Below are 20,064 nucleotides of genomic sequence, written 5' to 3' on the forward strand. Positions count from 1 at the left end.
GGGTGAGCAGCGTCCCGCTTTTACTTGGTTATGCGTTCACGCGGCTGTGGGCCAGGACACGCTTCTTCCTGAAAGATGTCTCTGCTGCTCCTTTTTCACACTCTGGTTGTGACAGATCAGTTCCGGTGAGACCACAGGCGGTTCCTCAGCCGCCAAAGTGGCATCGCACTTGTTTTCCTTTGAGTCCAGCTGCATCTGGCTCTTTTTGTTTTAGATTAAAAGAATAAGGATAATAAATGTGATTTTTTTTTTTTTTCCTTCCTGTCTTTCAAAGGAATTTGTGTCTCCTACCACGAGAAATGCAGAGAGATTCTGTTCTCCAAAGAGCTGCTAAAGAATATTGTTAAATAACTTTCACAGGTTTTCTCAGTCTTATAACTTAAATAGCAGTAGTTCAGTTTAAATTTTCTAGTTGTACAGTGAGAAATAAAATGAGGAAAATATGCTTAAGGTGCATAGTAAAGTCCCTTAGCGTTGGTCGTCTGATTTATAAATTTAGACTTTCTTAAATAAACCTACATCTGTGACTCACTGTAAACGGTAATCCTGTGTATGAATATGAATGTCATTAATGTGAAATTATTTATGCTGCAAGTGTCAATGTCACCTTTTGTTTGAGCTGTAAACGAGTGAATGACTGGAGACTAAATATAAGAAAAGAATGAAAGGGGGCATTGGCTTAGTAACGCGAACACACGCACGGCCGAGATGGACGAGGGCACGATGTCCCTCGTGTCATTGTGCGCCGATGTTTCTGTTTGTATCAAAAACCACCACACGTGAAAATCCCCATTTTGTTCATGGGAGCCGGTGAGCAGAAAACGCTGAAAAGCAAGAGGAGAGGAGCGCTTTTTAACGGTACCGCAGCTTCCCAGGAGCTACAGGCCTGGGTTTTGTCACCGAGGTTGTCCAGGGGGGTCAAACCCAGTGCCTAGGGTTAGGGTCAAAGGTCAAGGAGGAGTAACATTGCAGCCTTACAGGGTGCAGAAGGAATACAGTCTTTGACATTCATCCTTACTTTAAAAAAAAAAAAAAAAAAAGTTGCCTCTTGTGGACACAAAAGCACAGTAAAGGAGTGTGATTTCATGCATAAGTTCTGCAGATTTACAATAAACTCCCATTTACCAGGATGTTAAAGAGCTTAATTTATCCAAAACGTACTAGAATTGCTATGGCTTCTTAGTATTATTTGGCAAGCGAAAAAGACAGGTGGAATAAATTGGACCAAACTGAATGAAGCGCAAGATTATCTGAGCGTCGTCAGTTCTCAGCTTCTACCTTGCCGGTTATGAAATCTCGCGAGGTTCTCTGTGTTCTCGAGTCAGTCGCTAACCCCAAACCCCCCCGCCTTCCGGACAATCTCTGATCTCACGAGATCTACCTGATTCTCATAATACTCGCTTCTATTTCCCGGTCCGTGTGCCCGATCTCGCGAGATTCATGAGCTTCTCGCAACGTTAGCCGCTTTTTTTTCTTCCCCCCCCCCTCGAACCGACTCCCTGCTTCTGTATCTCCGCAGCGCGCCGCCGCCGCCGCCAGGAGAGCTACACCGAGCTGCGCCCCCTGCCCGCGTTCCGGGGACATCTGTTGTGACACTCGACTTGCCTGTCTCTCCGAAGCCGGACACAGTCGGGCTGGGTGCGACGTCAGCGACCGTGTGAATCCCCCCGGTTCCCGCGGCTCTGCCGAGCGCAGCGCCTCAGCAGGACCGGGCGGGCGCGGCAGACACCGACCGAGGGCCCCGCCCGACAGCGTCCCCACCCCGGCTTTATTTTCACTGCATTTTTGCTTTTTTTGCGCGGGAGGGACGGAAGCAGGAAATGTGGCGACGCCCTTGGGTCGCGGTGTCGGGAGCGGAGAGCTAGCTGACCCCCCCCCTCGAGCCCTCGCCCTCCCCGGCGACGTAGCAGCGCGGACTCGCTCGGGCCTCCCCCCAGGAGGAGCAGTAGCCGTTAGCCACAAGCGCGAGGCGAAGCACACCACCTGTCATTCAACAGGTCAGGTAAGCCCCAATCAAATCGATCGATCTCGGACAGTAGCTGGTGTGACACCTACAGTGCGTGGCCCGTCCCGCGTGTCTCGGCTCTCGTGCAGGGCTCACCGCCTCCTCCTCCTTCACTTGTCAGACACAGAGGAGAGGAGCCCGGCAAGACAGGTCAGGTGTTTCCCCCCGCGCGCCCGACGTCATCCGCCTCCTCCGGAGCCTCCGCCATGGCGCCAAAGAAGCCGCGGCCTGGTCCGCTCAACATCGCGCCCTCCGGGGACGGACAGCTGAGCACCGGGGGCCTGGACGCCTCGTCCGAGTGAGTGGAGCCGGCTCGGCTCGGCTCGGCTCGGCTCGGCTCGCCGTTGTCCCTCCTGCTCCTGTCCTGCTGCTGCTCACACCGGCGGCGGCGTTGTTATTATTTATCATTGTTGTGTTGTGTCAGTGTGTGTGTGTGGTAGAGGGGCACAAAAGGTTGGTCTTAGTCGCGTCCATATGGTAGTAGTCCCCCCCCCCCCCCCCCGGGGTAAACCTGAACTCTGTTTACTCTTAAGTCAGAAGGTGGCAGTAAAAAAAAAAAAAAAAAAAACTCCGAAATGATGTGTGGGACCGCATTCATTCAGCTCGCTTCCACGGTGTTTACAGCTCGTGCCTGCAGTTCCTCCGTGGTAGCGATCACACAGGGTGAAGACACCACGTTTACGCTCTGAATTGGTCAACATGAGCACTTAATCACAGTTTGAGAACTCGGTCAGTGTTTTTTACTTTGTTTTTCTCACTTGGTACTCGTTGTTTTAATGTGACTTGGCTTACCATAAAGGTTAAAATTTCCAGCTGTGTATTTTAATTGTCCCTTCTTATTATATGCTGAGATCCTGACAAGGGCAAGCGGTTACCGAAAGCAAAGAATTGAAGATTATTTTTTTTTTTTTTTTTTTACAGAACCTAACCAAAAAATTTAGGATCTTTGGAGTTGCAGATAAAGCAAGTTATGAGCAGGTTTCCAGTCCAGTTGCGCTCGTGTGGGATCTTGGAGGAGGTGCTCCGTGCAGGCGGTGACCCTGTGCATTGTAGTCCTGTCTCAGTAAGAGGGAAGAGTCCTGTTGGGAAACCTGCACAAATCCCTCCTAAAGACGTGAGCTGTTTCCTAACTGCACTTAGGAGGATTTAACTGTAGATGCTGTGAAATGTGCAAAAGGGTTTTTCACAACGGGAGGCTTTTCTACGTCTCGCACCTCAGGAAGGATTCCACGGTTCGAATGCGTTTCTCATTGCCCGGTTCTGGTCGGCCGGATGATGCAACTTCACGGGCTGCGGTATCGTGTGTTAACATGTTGTACAGAAGGCAGGGAAAAAGACCTGTTAGGCGGACTATGACTGTCAGAAGGGAATCAAGGTTATGGTGTGAATTCAGAGCGTTGCAGAGAAGATGATGTTGATGACGACAGCAATGATGATGACTCATTTCGAAAGCTCAGCGCTGTCTGCCTGTAATGGTGTCGGGGGGGACGTCCCACAGGGCGAGCCTAGCCACTCTGCAGAAGAAGCTTGAGGAGCTGGACCTGGATGAGCAGCAGAAGAAGCGCCTGGAGGCCTTCCTCACCCAGAAGGCCCAGGTGGGTGAGCTGAAGGATGACGATTTCCACCACATTTGTGAGCTGGGTGCCGGGAACGGTGGTGTCGTCAACAAGGTCCGCCACAAGCCCTCTGGCCTGGTGATGGCCCGGAAGGTAAGGCTGTGCCGCACTCCTCTTCTGACTGCTCTGAGTCATGTACGTATTAGTGGATTTATAATTACTAAGTAGAGTTTGCTACTCCCTGTCACCTTTGACCCATGGATGGCACCTGACCCCTGTGCTGCTGTCCCACCCACAGCTGATCCACCTGGAGATCAAGCCTGCCATCCGGAACCAGATCATTCGTGAGCTACAGGTGCTGCACGAGTGCAACTCGCCCTACATCGTGGGCTTCTATGGGGCCTTCTACAGTGATGGCGAGATCAGCATCTGCATGGAGCACATGGTGAGGAGGAAGAACAGCAGGGGGTTTCATGGTTGTGGGCATCCCATAATGCCTCCTGTGTCTCAGTGCTGGAAATGTTTTAAGATTCATAAACTTCTTGCTTCACTGTCACTGCTTTTGTCCTTCAAAACAACTTTTACTTAGTGATTTTTAAATACCCTCATACGTATGTGACTCCAATCAATGGTTACAAGGTATCCTCAGTCGTTTGTGTTCATCTGTCTCTGGTCTGCAGGATGGCGGCTCCCTGGATCAGGTTCTGAAGGAGGCCAGGAGGATTCCAGAGGAGATCCTTGGGAAAGTCAGCATCGCCGTGAGTATGACGTTCCTGTCGGCTGGAGCCTTTCTCTGCCTCCCTGTAGGAGGTGTCATACCAAAGGTTTCCCCTTTCCTCCTCATCTCTGCCTCACCTTTGTGTCACACAGGTTCTCCGGGGGTTGGCATACCTGCGCGAGAAGCATCAGATCATGCACAGAGGTAGAGCACCACCTGGCTGGGTGTGGTCGACCTGAGTTTCTTCTGCATCCACACCATAACTGTGGTTGGGTCTCATCGTGTGGCTGAAACAGTTTGTCAACCAAATCTGAGACTTTGTACCGTCTTTCTGTGAAGGGGTTCCTCACGGGATTCAGGTCCCACTTCTTGCTGGTTTTGCTCCAATTGGTACTCCTGTTAGCTGGTAGTTTTCTGTACTATTTCTGCCTCTGCGGGTCTTCGCAATAGCACGGTAAAGTACCACATTGCCTGACTACGTAGTGTAATAGCTGTATTCATATTTAGGGAAGGCAGAAAATGTCACAGTAATGGAGAAAGAGAGTGGGTTGGCGCTGAAGTGTGTGTGTGTGAGAGAGAGAGAGAGAGAGAGAGAGAGAGAGAGAGAGACCCCACACTCCCAAAGCCAGGCCTCTTAAGTGTGCTTGGAGCACCAGAGCCAAACAGGACCCCAGACAGCTGGTAATTGCACCTTGCCAGTTGTTTGCATGGTTGCTGCGCCCTTCCTGCTCACACCTCCCTCCCGTGTCTACTTCTCTGTACACAAGAAAGAACCCGGAAGAGTCCACCTCAGAGCTGCTCCCTCTCCCCCCCAGTCATTTGCGGCTGTGGTGACAAACATGCTCAGTAATGCCACCCTCCTCAGAGGCCCCATGAGGTTGCCGGTGCCCCTTGGACTCTGCTGATCCCTTTCTTCCTGTCCATGCAGATGTCAAGCCATCCAACATTCTGGTGAACTCGCGCGGGGAGATCAAGCTGTGCGACTTCGGCGTGAGTGGCCAGCTCATCGACTCCATGGCCAACTCCTTTGTGGGGACTCGCTCATACATGTCGGTGGGTGCTCCTTTCTCTCTCTCTCAGAAACACACACCTATGAGAAGGTCCTGGTGCCCTGACCCTGGTTCCTCGCCCCACAGCCGGAGAGACTGCAGGGCACACACTACTCAGTGCAGTCGGACGTGTGGAGCATGGGCCTGTCACTGGTGGAGCTCGCCATCGGCCGTTACCCGATTCCCCCTCCTGATGCCAAGGAGCTGGAGGCCATCTTCGGCCGGCCTGTGCTGGATGGGGCAGAGGGCGGGACTCTAAGCACCTCTCCACGCCCCCGTCCTCCTGGACGACCGGTCAGTGGTGAGTGTCTGCTTGTTGTCATGGTTACCGCGCACACACATTAGCATCAGCTAACTCTGAAGCCAGCACTGATGGCACTGGTCAATCTACAGTGCAGTTGCTAGCTGACGTCCTTACCTCTCCAGAAGGAGCTGACAGATGGTGCTCGCTCTCTCTCTCTCTCTCTCCCCCCCATGTCACATGTGTCCCAGGACACGGCCCAGCAATGGCTATCTTCGAGCTGCTGGACTACATTGTAAATGAGGTGAGACCTAATGGTGTGTTCACTGTCCCTCATGGATCCCCTGCACCCACAGACCTGCTCTCACCTCCTACACTTCTTGAATCTCCTCTGCAGCCTCCGCCCAAGCTCCCCCACGGCATCTTCACCACCGATTTCCACGATTTTGTGACTAAATGGTGAGTTTTTTTTCCCTCCCTTGTGGGCTCACAAGACCAGTTTGGGCTGTTGGGTTCCTAATGTTGTTGCTTCTTGTTTTAGACCGTGGCAGTGACTTCGTGGCTGCAAAATTATTGCGATTATTTTTATTTCCCCCCTCCACCCTGTAGAGAGGTTTCCTCAGTACAACCAATTCCCATCCTCAGTCTCTTTGCATTCTCTGTTTTGTGTCATGTGTTGTAAGTTGTGTGTAATAATCCAGTCTGGTCAATGTTGTCTTTCCAGCCTCATTAAGAACCCGGCAGAGAGGGCCGACCTGAAGATGCTCATGGTGGGTCTTGACTGTAGCATGACTCCCTAACTGTCCTTTGAGATGTCCCCACTCTCATTGTAATACCAGGTGTATTTTCTCCTTTGTTCTTCTGCCCAGAACCACACATTCATCAAGCGCTCCGAGGTGGAGGAGGTGGACTTTGCTGGCTGGTTATGCAAAACCATGGGCCTCAACCAGCCCAGTACGCCGACCCGTACGGGCAACTGAGTGAGGCGTGCTCTCTCTTTCTCTCTCACACACTCACTCACTCTCATTCACTCAGTGGCCTAATACAACAACCCCCAAGGGCATCTGAGAAACACATTTAGACACACATGCATCTCCTAACCGTGGCATAGAGCTTACCAGCATGCATGCAGTCATACGTTAACAACACACGCACACAGTGATATCCATAAGCATTCGCTCTCACTGAGCAGTCACAGTCATGTGTACATGAACGTACACACAGCCCTGCCCCCATCCCCACACACTCTCCTTATTTTGTCAGCAGATGGACACAGTTACAGACATGTGGTTCCCCAACGAATGCAAAGCACTGACTGTCCCCGGATGCTTTTCATCCCGTTTCCTCCCCCTCATTGTGGATGTAGTCACTTGCAGGTTGTGAATGGTTGTTAGGTCTCAGGGGGTGGGGGGGGTGCATGGATAGGTCTAGCAGTCTGGATGGTGTGGTCAAGAGGTGCTCTTAGCTGTATTTAGCCACATGGCGATGCTGTGTTCATGGGGGACGGCTCAGGCTGGTGCCCCCTAGTGGTCGCGTGGAGCTGTCCTTCGCTTGGGACTCGTGAGTGTTCGAGGGTCTGCTCCGCCATTGCTAACTTGTCCGAGGTCGTTCCGGTCCTCAGTATCAACCTGTATGAGACAAGAAGTCCGGTTTGCTGAGCGCGGCCCACGGTTCGAGCCAAGCTCTTCCGGCTCTTTCAGCAGTCAGGTGTCGACAATGAGAACCGGTTCGGCTCGAGGAATCGCGGTGGAAAGTGAAACTTGCGACGGTGATCACGGCTACCCAAGTGACCGAGTGGTGCTTGTACACCTCACACATGCGACACTCCTCACTCCTCCTGAACGACCAACCCACCCTGAGCTCCTGCCGGGCTTTTGTCCCCCTTTTCTTTACCTTTATAATCTTGCTTGTTTTGTTTTTATAATTGTACAACTCTTTTGTTCTCATATTGTGAAAGGCAACAAGTGCTACAAATGATGTAACGAGTGCGATGTGGCAAACCGGTTATTGGAACAAGCTTTCGTCACTGTAGCTCATCCACGGAGATGTGTATATATTGATACATAAATGTGTACGTACGTGTGTGCGTGTGTATGTGTATGTCTCCACATATGTACAAGTGATACGCATATATATATAAATATATATTTTTTCTTTGGTTTTCTTCTGGCTTCTAGACCACGTGGACTGAATGTAAACAATTTCTGTTTTTGTTTTTGTGAAATTGAAAAAATGAATGCTGTACGGGAGCGAGGCAGGGGCACCGGGTCCCAGTCCACTGAGGCGGGTCCCTTGCTGTTTTGTGTTCTGCTGTCTGTTCCCTTGGTCCTTTTTCTTTTGCAGAGATGCATGATGCTGTGGAGGAGTGCGGTGAAGGGATGAATAAATGTTCCTTTGGACATGGGATGACCTTTTTTTTTTTTTTTAAACATTATTTCTTCTCCTTTGGGTTTTGGGGGTCTTGTTGCTCTGGGTGTTTTCTTGGGCTTCTCCAGTCTGGTTTAGTATGGGGGTGTTTTGTACCGAAGCAAAACTGTTGAACGTCTTGTTTTAAGTTTTTATTGTCAATAAATGGCATGTCGGATGACATAAGAGAAATGCCTGATGTTGACGTGTTTTGATGTGATGACAGCAAGAGGACCTGCGCTGGAAAACCGCTTCCCTGGAAGGGTTTCTTCACTGTTGCTGGGTGGGAACTATACATGACACACACACATGCCCACACACACACACGTACGTCCAGTGTCACACTGGGTGCTCATATCAGAGAAAAGACCTGTGTGTAACTCTGACCTGTGGCCCTGCAGTCAAGACCACAGCGTTACATTTTTTTTACATTTAATTAGCTGCACTCTTGGTGGATTGTGTGAAAATTACTTGAGCAAAACTTCCATTTTTCTTTGTGTAATGTTCGAATGTTTGTTCACAATCCTGGTGTGTAGGGGGTTAGAGCAGGCTGACAGGTCACATGGGTCTGCTGAAGGAGCAGCAACCTGTCTCGTGTGTGTGTGTGTGTGTGTGTGTGTGTGTGTGTGTGTGTGTGTGTCTGTGTGTGTGAGAGAAAGAACTTGGGCTGCTGCGGGGGGGCAGAGTAAACCAGCAGGACAGTGACTGTCGCATGATGCTGGGTGTGGGTGCTTCCCTTTGGGTTCTCTCACCCTGGGCAACGTCAGAAGGGTACGCGGTGGGGCGGAGGTGACACACAGGTACACGTGGGGGGCTGTGGGGCAGCCCCAGACTTTGTGTTATGGGCAATTCTTGTTTAGTTTCTTGAACAAGACAGTGGGAAGGACGCTGAACTGAAAAACCTGATGGAGGAAGTTTGGTGGGGGTGGGGTGCTCTTCAAATGAAAGAGGAAGTTGGGAGCTGTGTGGGTATGGCGGTGGGTCTGTGCCTGGCAGTCCTGAGAAAGGCACCAGTTTCTGCGAATGGGGTGGGCGGGGGCAGGTTGGTGGCGGTGCTGGTGGGGGGGGTTCTGGCGGTCGGTGCCGGTAGCTGGAATGCGCCGGGGCTTGCTTTTGGGGTGGGACACCATGACCTCAGGCTGTGGGATGGGCTGGACGCAACTCGACACGCAGGAAGGAGAGAAGGCGGAGGAGGAGGAGAAGAAGGGAGTCGACGTGCCGGAGTCACCTGAATGTCCCCCTGAGGTTCGCTACGTCTCGCTGGCGGCACAGCGTAACCACAAGGGCTCCCGGAGAACTGAACCTCGCCTCTCGGCCAGGGCCCCAACTGTTTTCGAACGACTGGAGAACATTAGTCTGCTGCGCGCTCCCCTGAGGCTGAGCCGTGGGGAGCAGGAGGAGCAGGAGGGACGAGGGAAGATAAGGTGAGCGCTGTGTCTTTAAGAGAGAGAGAGCCCTGTGCATGAGAGAGCGAGCGAGCGAGAAAGGGAGGGACCTCATTGCCCTCCAGAAACCAGGAAGGGAACCGAGTTGATCTGCTGCCGCTCGGCTAGCGCACAGAGCCGCGCCACAAGCTCAGGGCTGGTCGGGGCGAACGAGGGAGCGACAGGACGAGAGAGAGAGAGACGGCACTCTGGAGAGCAGAGGACTGGCGACCCACAGCAATCGCACCTCACTGCCATTGCAGGTGAGCAGCGGCGTCCCCGGCGCCCCCCTCGGCTGGTGGCTCGGGCCCTGGTGACCGCGCGGATCAGGGGAGAGGGGGACGAGGGGCGGGGGACGAGGGGACGGAGGGAGGGCCAAGCAGGACTCCACCAGTCTCTCTCCTTCCACTTCTGCATTTTTCTGCCCCTGCGGTTTGGTTCAGAGCCCCCACCTCCCTTCACACCTGCTCTCAACTTCATCCCTTCACTCTGAAGCTGCAACTCAAAGTTTGGTGCTTAGTTTACAGGTAAGGGGGGTTGGAGGTTGGGGTGCTGCGGGGGACACGGGCAGAAGGAAAGCAGGACAAGGTGCAGTGACACACCAGGAAAGTGTTCTTTGTAGGTGTGCCAGCTCCCCAGGGGGGCGCTGGGTCAGCCTGCCTTTGGGATCCTCCCTGACACAGCTTTAAATTTTACTGGAAGGGGGAAAACTCTCAATTTAGGTCAAGGATCTGGGAGGATTTCTGAGAGAACCAGGAACAGAAAGAGGGCTGATGGGAATAGCGTCCATCTCTCTCTCTCCCTCATACTTGACACGCACATACACACACTGCTGTGTGTCACTTGAGGGTCGCTGCCCTCGCCTTGCCTGGCATCTCCTCCGCAACAGAGCGCACTTCGAGTGCTTACGTTGGAATGGCTTGGAGGTGGCAGTGTGGGTGGCGGGGTGGGGAGCGTTGGGGTGGTGTTGGGGGGCGCTGGGACGTGTAGTTTGGGGCCGGTGTCACAGAGTGGCTGGGGTGGCAGCCCAGAACTCAGTTTCCCAGGGTGCATTGCCTCTGGCCACACAGGAAAAAGAGCAGTAGCCAGCCAGTCCTGTTGGGGAGGTGTGGTGAGTGATGGGGAGCTCAACCAATGGAGGGGTTGGACACCACAGCAGCAGGATGGAAATAAGGGGGGGGGGTGCCTGCTGGGGATGGATCAGTGCAGGGCTTCTCTGGGGCTGTTGGGAAGTGTCCTGAACGCAGGTGGGGGGGGAGGGGCAGGTAGGCGACTGTGTCCCGTGCTGGAATGGCAGCACGCAACACACTGCGCAGTGCTGGAAGTCAGGTCACTATAAGGTCCAACAGAGAGCAGGGGGCCTGTTTTTGACAATTCACATGTAGAATATGAGGGACGGGATGAGCTGCGCGCTGCAGGGATGGGGGTTTGACACACGCTCACTCACATCAGTAGCGATGCCAGCAATGGCGGATTCGTTGATCCGTGATTGGGAAGTTTGGGACGAGAACGGGCGGTACTGGTTGTCGTTTGGGTTCCACAAACACAAATGTCAGTCAAACTGCTGAGCAAACACTTGGGGAGGAGTCACCTGTGCTTCTCGGTTCACAGCCACAGCTGCCAACACGGTTTATCTGGAATGTAATTCTGTGCTCATGTGCAGGTGTGTGCACTAGTGCTTGTTCATGCTTTCCCTGAGCAGGACCTGCTTGACTTGTTTGGGACCATCAGGGTAGGGGAGAGGAGTGCCTTTGTCAGGTGATGACATTTAACGACTTTTTGCCAAGCCCCTCCCAGTGACCCCAACAGAGGAACCTGAGCCACAGCCTGCCCCCCCCCCCAGCTGGGAGGGTCTCTCTGCCCACATTGATCGCCAACCTGCCATGCTGGGGAGGCAGGATGGTGCAGGAGAGGCAGGTAGTCCTGTGATCCAACAGGAACAGGAGTGGGGGCACCGCCCCCTTCTGCCCCTTGTGGTGGGGGTGGGGGTGGGTGTTCCACAGCGTTTCTAGGAACACGAACCTGCGCTACCTGATCCTATTAGCAGCTCTAAGCTCGCTGTGCCGCCGTGTCACACAACAGTGCTGCCCAGCAGATAACAACCAGCTAGTTAATCTGCCCTTTTCCCATTGGCTTCTCCAGTCATCCGCTTGTGGGCCACTCGGCCTGTCCCTCTGTGCTTAGCGCTGTGTGTGTGTGTGCAGACAATGCGTGCATTTGAAAACCTTGTGTGAATTATTGCTGTTCACACAACCCTTTGCCTGAACACATTGAACCAGTAGGGTTGAACCGCTGAACTCTGGTCCCGAAGAGGGCGTCCCCCTGGTAGCGCGTTGGCTACCGTTGGGTCGAGATCGGGGGCCGAGGGGCTTCGCGTGCCCTTCGCGTGCCCTTCTCCTGGACATGTGCGTCATGCAGCTGGACAGCGAAAAGAGGTGGATAATTGAGTCGAGGGACTTGCAGGCACAAGCCCGCACCCACAGTCGCTGACCACCAGATGAAGGAGTTCGCCAACCTGTGTGTGTAAGGTGTGTGCGCGAGGGTGCGTTGTCTCCATGAGCGCTTGATAAACTCAGACCTTTGAGTTGCGGTAATAAAAGCAGGTGCTGCTCCCTTGTAAAGTTTTATGGAGGATTGCGGGACGCGATGGGTGCTCGTCTCCCGGGGGGGCTGCTGAGTCGCCGCCCTGCTGAATGCCGCTGGCCTTTCGGGACTCGTTGCCGCCGAGTTCGGCTCCAGGGTGTCGCTGCGAGGCTCTGAACGACAACGGCGGCGTCGGCGGCGTTCGTTCGAACCCGTCACTTGCCCTTTCTGCGTGCGCCGTGCCCGCCGTAGAGTCCTGGCCAAGCCTGGGGTAACGGTGCAGGACAGAAAGGGGGCAGTAGGTAGCACAGTGGTTAGCAACACTGCCTTTGGTTTCAAAGGACTTGGGTTCGAATTTCCATGCTCAAGGCACTTACCTTGAACTGATACAGTAAAAATTACCAGGCTGTGTAAACAGGCAAATCGGTGTAAATAGCTGAACGCTGTAAAAGTGGCAGATACATATATGTAAACATGACCCCTCCTTCCATTATTATGTGTCTGTTCAGACTGAAGCCTTGACCTTTGACCCCCATCCTCCAGGACCTCTTCTCACCCTCCTGTCATAACGTGAAGTGTCCCGTCACACACACTTCGCAGTGTTTCCCGTAACCGCGCTTCTCTCGCCCTCTTAGTCACAGCTCATTGTTGCCCCATGGGAGTTGCCCCCTGCAGCAGTTGGCAGGTGTGTTCCAGCCCCACCCCCCCGCTGACATTCCTCGCCTTTCTACCCACCGAAAAGACAAACAGAACCCCGCCTGGGTAAACATGGTGCGGCACGGAGGCGCTCAGTTCAGAAAGTGTGTGTCGAAGTGTCAGTGGACAACAGGAGGAGCAACAGTGTGTCCCGTCTGCTTTGGCCCCTCGTGCCACAACATAAGTGCACTTTCCATTTATTAATTACTCTGTACTATTGTACAGCTTACTACTAATAATACTGATGATGATGTATGTCTGTCTCTCTCTACCTTTGTAGCTTTACACATTCTACACTTTACAATGTGTGTGTTTACTCTGGGTACTCTGGTTTCCTCCCACAGTCCAAAGACACGTTTCAGGTGCAGTGTTTTGTGTGTGTGTGTGTGTGTGTGTGTGTGTGTGTGTGTGTTACGCTGCTCTGCTGTGTTCAGGTACTGTACTGTAGTGTTTCTAACATTGTAAATCGCATTGGATACAAGTGTGAGATAAACACTAGTTAATAATCGCAGTGAGTCACTTTGGAGAAAAGTGTCTGATAAATTAATATATTGGTACATTAATAACTAAATGAAGGAATAAATGTACTTTAATAACTGTAAATGTCTCATGCTGCTCAGCTCTCAGGAGCTTTGGAACGCAAACCCGGTGCTCATAAAGTCAAGCTTTCCGATCTCAAACGACCGAATTCTGGGCCATGACTGTCTATTACAGTGATGGGCCAGCAGGTGGCGCAGCAGTTGGAGACACCGCCTTTGGGCTCAGAGGACTCGGGTTCGAATCGACCCTCCTGCTGCAGTCCCCTTGATCAAGGTACTTACCCTGAACTGGTACAGGGAAAGCAGAGGAGCGAAGCTGACGGAACGAGAGTGAGATGTGTGTCTGTGTGACGCGGAGCAGCATTCGCTCTCCCCAACCCCCCCCGACAGACAGACACACACACGCCCCTCACCTGCCCCTCCCCCGCTGTTTATACACCTGGATCGGAGAGCGTTTGGTTGTGGGCTCTTGTACACTGAGTCTCAGGCAGAGCAGGAGTCGAATCCGGATACGGTGTGTTGGGGCCGAGGTAGAAGTGTCCGGTCGAGGGCGGTCACCCCCCCCCTCGCTGGGCCACCTGGACAGGTAGTGGTCAAGGGTCCACTGGTTCTATTCCATCATTCCTGTGTCTTCCTTCAGTTGGGACATTCAAATCAGAGGCCGATAACAGAGCGGCATTCCCCACCCCCAGGGCCTTATCAGGTTCAGGGTGGGAGGGTGAGGGTGCAGGGGGCAGATACCCTAGAAGACTCCGCCCCATGAGGACTCGACTGTTGGTCTGTAGGGAGACGGTCGCATGCAAAAGGAAGGTATTTGAGGTACATAACCAGGAAGCAGGGCCCCGTTTCGTGTGTGTGTGTTCGTTTGTGGGTGAGCACCTGACGAGTGAGGACCAGGCAGGTGGTGGGATCACGGCCCCTGCATGACACTCACAGGTGAGCAGGGGAAGCTCTCAAATCCACCCTGAGCTCCCTGGGTTTCTGCAGCTCACCGAAGGGACACCGTGTGTGCGTGGGCAAACAGAGTGCAGTGAGTTTCCTGCTCCCTACCCCCACTCTGCTTCCCACCTCTGCGGATGCAGTCGATTATTTTAATCCTCCCCCCGACAGCGAACGAGCGACTAAGTGGACAGGAGCTCGGCACGCGGCACAGGGACAGGTAACCGGCTCAGACCAGATTGACGGGCTCCCCGTGCAGGATGGGTTGCTGGAAGCGCGGCGAAGGTGCCCCCTCCTGTGGGAATTTTCCACTGCCCCCCATGCCCGAGGACCCCACACCCACTTCACTCTGTGGATGCAGGCCCTGGTCCTCATGTAAGTGCCAGCAAGGGGCAGAGCTGCTGGCCCAGAGCATTATGGGAATGGAGCTTTTCCCTCGTGCTGCTGGCTCTAAACACTCTTCTGGGTTGAACTTTCCATCGTTCTCTCGCTGTCTGGTCTCTTTTTGGGCAGCTCTCCCCTCTTGGCCACACTTGTTCCTGCGCAGGTTCCGCTAACCGCGGAGCACCAGCGGAGCGCTGCCTCGTAACCACAGTTTTCACCCAATTTTCGCCTTGCTTCTGCTGTGATAAATGATGCTGATTTTTGTTTCTCACTCTCTCGGAGATGTGAGTCTGAAGGCGAGAGCCGATGCTTCGGCCGCTGAATCGGTGTGGGTGTGTGGCACCGGAGCGGAGCCTGGCGGCAGATGGCCGGGTGCAGGTGACATCTCGCTAACGCCCCCTCTCTCCACAGACAGGCGGCGCACGGACCGACGGCAGGACGGACACGCGGGCGGCAGCTGTGATCGGTGGCTCGGCGGCAGGCTGGTGGAAGATGTCGTCCGGAGCCAGAGGCGGGGGCAGGCGGTGGGGCGGGACGGGGGCTGGGCCGGGGCACTCCGAGGAGGGCCCGGTTGGAATCCCGTTCCCGGAACACAGCGCGGAACTGCTGGGGGGCCTCAACGAACAGCGTCTCAGCGGTCAGCTGTGCGACGTGCTGCTTGTGACGCAGGACCGCGAGTTCCCGGCGCACCGCTCCGTCCTGGCATCCTGCAGCTCCTACTTCCACAAGCTGTTCACATCGGGCGCTGCCGCGGACCACCAGAGTGTCTACGCCATCGACTTTGTGCGCGCCGAGGCCATGGCGGCGCTGCTCGACTTCGCCTACACAGCCACTCTGACCGTGAGCCGCAGCAGCGTAGGCGAGGTGCTGAGCGCCGCACGCCTCCTCGAGATAGCACCCGTGCATGATGTCTGCAGCCACCTGCTGGACACCAAAGTGCTCTCGCTGCCGGTGAGGCTCCCCGTGCATACGCACGCACGCACGCACGCACGCACACTTTGTTCAGAGCTGAACAGTGGAGGTGTTTGAAGCTTGCGAACACCAGGGGGCGATGGCGAGAGGCTGACCGCCGCTGTGCCCGCTTTGTGCCCGCAGGTGGATGCTGAGCACGGCAGGGAAGCCGAGGAGCACGTGAAGGATGGCGGCGGCGAGCGGAGCAACCGGATGAGAGCGCGAGAGTACCTCGAGTTCTTCCAGAGTGGGGCGCTGTGGAGCGCTGGACACAGCAGCCCTGAACTCAGGGACCCCCCCTCAAGCCCAGCGGCACCTCTACCTATGCCCTTCGCCCAGCACAACGGGATCCCTTCTGGGTGCCGCTCGCCGAAGCTCCGCCCCCAGTGCGAGGAGGAAGCGGCGGAGGGCGGAGGGGAAGGAGAAGGAGAGCAAGAGCGGCACGCGGAGATGGAAGCGGGTGCTGTAGCGCAGGCGGCTGCTATACTGGCCTGGCAGATAGGCGAGGGGGGCAGGACGTCTCCAGGGGTCCACACCCCCTCCCAGAATGGGCACTACCTCCCCGGCGCAGAGGCCGAGCGGGATCGCGACGGCGCGTCGGCCAGCGCCCTGCTGCAGCGCATGATGGACTCAGTGGGGCGTCAGAAGGAGCGGGGGGCGGATGGGGCGGAGCTCCAGGACCCGGAGGAGGCCGACGTAGAGTTCTACCTGAACTACTTCAACAGCACTCCCCACGAGGAGGCCGCCGCTGTAGCTCAGGGCTTCCTGCCTCTGTGGACCCCGCGGCGCGGCAGAGTGGCCGGCAGGGGGGGCGGCGCGGGGGCCGGCGCCCCCTCAGGAGAGAAAAAGGTGCGCTCCAAGGCCTTCCAGAAGTGCCCCATCTGCTCCAAGGTGATCCAGGGTGCCGGAAAGCTGCCGCGGCACATCCGCACGCACACGGGAGAGAAGCCCTACGAGTGCGCCATCTGCAAAGTGCGCTTCACCAGGTGAGCGATGGGGGCCGCCACCGCAGCATCTTGGGGGTGGGGGGTGCACACCAATGTAGGGGTCCAGGTGGATGAGAGCAACGCCGCTATTTAGGGTCGGCATGCAGCGAAGTCGCGGAACGGCAGCAGCAAGGCTCAAGCCGGCAGGGTAATTCGAACCCACGTGCTTGACGGACCCAGGATGCAGACACTCGCGCGCGGGCACGCGCAGACAGTCAAACCTGTGCCTACTGAACTCTTTCAGACGAGCTGCACTGAGTTTCACGGTGTTGCGCCAAACAGAATGTGCTGTTCGCCGGGCCACTTGGCCACGAGATGCTGATGCAGCAGCCCTGTCTGTGCCCTCCCCGAAGCTCCTCGCCATCTTCCCAGGCAGCTGAAACGCAGCCGCAGCATGGAGTCGGTGCCTGGCGGGGAGGGGCGGGGACAGTCCTACAGCAACAGGCGGTGTGAGGAGGAGGAGGGGCTCTGTGGCCCTAATCCTGTTTGCTCCAGGTCAGGAGTGCAGGCTGAGTGCTAATAAATCACTCCGCTCCTTTAAATAATTCACCTCGGTCAGGTGCCACAGCGCAGCCCCCGCCCAGTGGCTCCGTTTCCGCGGCGACCATTTGTTTGACTTCACTCTGCGCTCAGGGGCTACGTGGGGAGGGGGATGTGGGCGGGCAAAGCGGTTAAAGTCTGGAGGCGGAGCCAGCCCTGGATTTGCGTGAGGTGAGGACCACGGACACTGCAGATATAAATTATTATGAAGCACAAATTGGTAAATTGCTACATCTGGGCCTGCGCTGCTGCCGGTGACAGTCTGTGCTGGTTCCCGCATCAACTGGCAGAGCTCATTTTACCTCTTTCTTACACTGAGCCTATATGCACAGTTGTGAGCTTGCAATGTGAAGGTCATGGGTTCGAATACCACTTCCTGCTGCAGTCCCTTCGATCGAAGTACTCACCCAGAACGGATACAGTAATACCCTGCAGTAATACCAGTACACGACTGAGAGTAGATTAACGCTCTAACTGACTGGGTGTGAATTATAAACACCACAAAAAAACAAACAAAGTGTGGTTTGTTTGGCAAAACTCAGAACGAACAATAAATAACGATATGAGCAGAGTCCTATTTTTAATCACTGTAGATGTATTGGAGACGTTTACAGACCTCAGTATTACAACATTTATAATGGTGCAAACGATGAAGAAGATTAAAAGTGGTTCCAAGCTCACAGTTCGTCAGCAAATGGCTCTGAGTTCATTGGAATTTTAGTGATGTTTGGATATAGTTACTTATAAAAATGTTATTTTTGCTCATCATAGCTGTATGTGAGGTTTTTACAGAAGTAACTTGTGAACAAGCGAGGAATGATGGTTTTAAAATGTTAAATAACGACTTGAGTGATTTTCGAGTTACGAAGTGTTACAAACAGATGTCCGATCCACGTGTTTGTGGGCAGAGAAACATCATTATTATTTTCTTGTTCAGCTGACACTTAATTTTTACTGTATCACTTGAGGGTAAGTGTTCATGACCATTTCAGTTACTGTAGTTACGCTTATTGGTACATTGATGTGCCGGATAGTGTTTGTTCAGGGTAGCTGATGGGTTCGTGTGTGTGTGTGTGTGTGTGTGTGTGTGTGTGTGTGTGTGTGTGTGTGTGTGTGTGTGCGCGGTCCACAGGCAGGACAAGCTGAAGGTGCACATGCGCAAGCACACAGGTGAGAAGCCCTACCTGTGCACACAGTGTGGCGCCGCCTTCGCCCACAACTACGACCTGAAGAACCACATGCGGGTCCACACGGGGCTGCGACCCTATCAGTGCTCGAGCTGCTTCAAGACCTTCGTTCGCTCCGACCACCTGCACCGGCACCTCAAGAAGGACGGCTGCAACGGCGTGCCCTCGCGCCGCGGTCGCAAGCCCCGCACCCGGGACACTGGCCTGCTGGGGGTCGATCCCGGGACTTCGCCCCCCGCCGGCCCGCGCGCAGGTCGAGGGAAGCGGCGCCCGCAGGACGAGGACCCACAGGACCAGGCCCACGACTTTGCGCGCGGCCCTGCCCGCAACTCCCAGCTGCAGGTGGAGGCAGGGCAATGAGCCGGGGGAGGACGCAGAGGTGGGGGCGGGTGCTCGGCGGAGGGCTGATGCCGGACAGGAAGGGGCGACGGGAAACTCCTCTACGATCCAATTCAGGGTGTCGGACCGTGTCTCGCGTCTCCGTCTCGCGAGCATCTATGCAGGTGGAAGAGTTTTTCCACAAGCCCTGGAAACAGGAGGAGGGGAGGGGTAAGTTCGGGGGGTGCAGCGCACAGTGTCCCACATCTGCAAAGGGGGGGGCACAAACCAATGAGAGTAAAAACACAGGTTCAACTCTGTCATATATGCAAGGAAGACACACCCCTGTCGCTAGGAGAACGAGTGCTGCAGGACAGGAAATGAGAAAACTCTCCGTGTTTTTGAAGCACTACCATGTCTGGTCACTTCATTCGGTTTCCTCCTTCTTCTGAACCCCCCCCCCACTTTAATGTTGTCTTCAGTTTGTCTTAATTTAATCGTTTTCGGTTACTGTGTTTTTTTCATGCTTTCGGTACTTGACACTCAAACGTGTGCGTTCATGTGTGTGTCAGCTGGTGATGTTCGGTCCCTTTTGTGATGATGAAGAACACTGATGATGGGGGGGGGGGGGGGATGGCTCGGCCAGGCGACCCAGTGCCGGGAGGGGTGGTGCGATGGTCAGGATGTCACTGTCCGTGTGCGCGCGCTCGGACGCCTGGATGGATTAGCTGGTGTGTCCCGTGTCGCAGCAGCTCCACATTGTCCCACTTTAACTGAAACTTCCAGATCTGAGACGAAGAGAGCGACGGAGACGCACATTCATCTTTATTTACTCTTTTTAAAAATATTTGCACATTTTGACGTCAACAGCCCAAGAGATGAATCTGTGTTTCCTGATGATGGGGATTGTCGGGAGCGTGTGTTGAGATGTATGGCCTGGGCACCGCGGCAAAATAGAGTAAAGCTGACACTACCTGAGCATCACTTGCGTGTTACCTGACTGCAGTCTGAAGGTTACGGCTGCAGCAGTGCGTGTGTGCGTGTGTGCGTGTGTGCGTGTGTGCGTGTGTGCGCGTGTGCGCGTGTGCGCGTGTGCGCGTGTGTGTGTGTGTGTGTGTGTGTGGGGACACACTTCGCAGGTTCATCTCTTCTCCTGCTCCTCACCAGGGGCTCTTGAGCAACACGGGCACTCGGTCGCAGAAGGAGGAGGCGGTTAAAGCACAGCGACACTATTTCTGGTCCGGTTTAGCAGGTTTTGTCGGTGGGTCCGTGAGACACACTAACCGGGTCTTTGTAACTGTTGGAAATACCCCAGTGGGGGCAGATTGCACCTGAAGGGAGGGGGTGAGGCGGGGCGGGGCGGGGCGGGGCGAGGTGGGGTGGGGGCGAGCGCAGGCTGAACGCGGCGTCTCACTGCGGGTTTACTTCGCTGCTGATGAAGACTCGCGGACGGTTTTGTTACTTTAGTGCACGGCTCGTCCGATCGGCGCGCGCCCCTTGGACCCGGAGGGGTCCTGGTCTTTTGGCAGGTGTCTGTGGTTT

General features: G+C 54.7%; 2 protein-coding genes across 4 annotated transcripts; both read left to right on the top strand.

Moving 5' to 3' along the window:
• Positions 1-1,390: 1,390 nt before the first annotated feature.
• LOC108921692 (dual specificity mitogen-activated protein kinase kinase 2) lies at positions 1,391-7,970 on the top strand. Of its 3 annotated transcripts, none has more exons than XM_029249325.1 (12): positions 1,391-2,002; positions 2,127-2,303; positions 3,504-3,714; positions 3,860-4,006; positions 4,242-4,319; positions 4,432-4,483; positions 5,208-5,332; positions 5,416-5,629; positions 5,821-5,873; positions 5,967-6,028; positions 6,294-6,339; positions 6,439-7,970. In XM_029249325.1, the coding sequence occupies exons 2-12, from the start codon at positions 2,212-2,214 to the stop codon at positions 6,547-6,549; spliced, it is 1,191 nt and encodes a 396-aa protein (XP_029105158.1). In that variant the 5' UTR covers positions 1,391-2,002; positions 2,127-2,211; the 3' UTR covers positions 6,550-7,970. The 3 variants fall into 3 exon arrangements, with proteins under 3 accessions (XP_029105158.1, XP_029105160.1, XP_029105159.1); XM_029249327.1 differs by lacking the exon at positions 1,391-2,002 and adding an exon at positions 2,630-2,734 and having other exon boundaries at positions 2,256-2,303; positions 2,927-3,714; XM_029249326.1 differs by lacking the exon at positions 1,391-2,002 and having other exon boundaries at positions 2,256-2,303; positions 2,630-3,714.
• A 1,133-nt stretch (positions 7,971-9,103) lies between these two features.
• LOC108921410 (zinc finger and BTB domain-containing protein 7A-like) lies at positions 9,104-19,589 on the top strand. The gene is made up of 5 exons (XM_029248993.1): positions 9,104-9,399; positions 9,515-9,662; positions 14,952-15,491; positions 15,636-16,477; positions 18,150-19,589. The coding sequence occupies exons 1-5, from the start codon at positions 9,104-9,106 to the stop codon at positions 18,562-18,564; spliced, it is 2,241 nt and encodes a 746-aa protein (XP_029104826.1). The 3' UTR covers positions 18,565-19,589.
• The last annotated feature ends 475 nt before the right edge of the window (positions 19,590-20,064 follow it).

Source organism: Scleropages formosus, chromosome 25 (genome assembly GCF_900964775.1).
Source record: "Scleropages formosus chromosome 25, fSclFor1.1, whole genome shotgun sequence".
NCBI lineage: Eukaryota > Metazoa > Chordata > Actinopteri > Osteoglossiformes > Osteoglossidae > Scleropages > Scleropages formosus.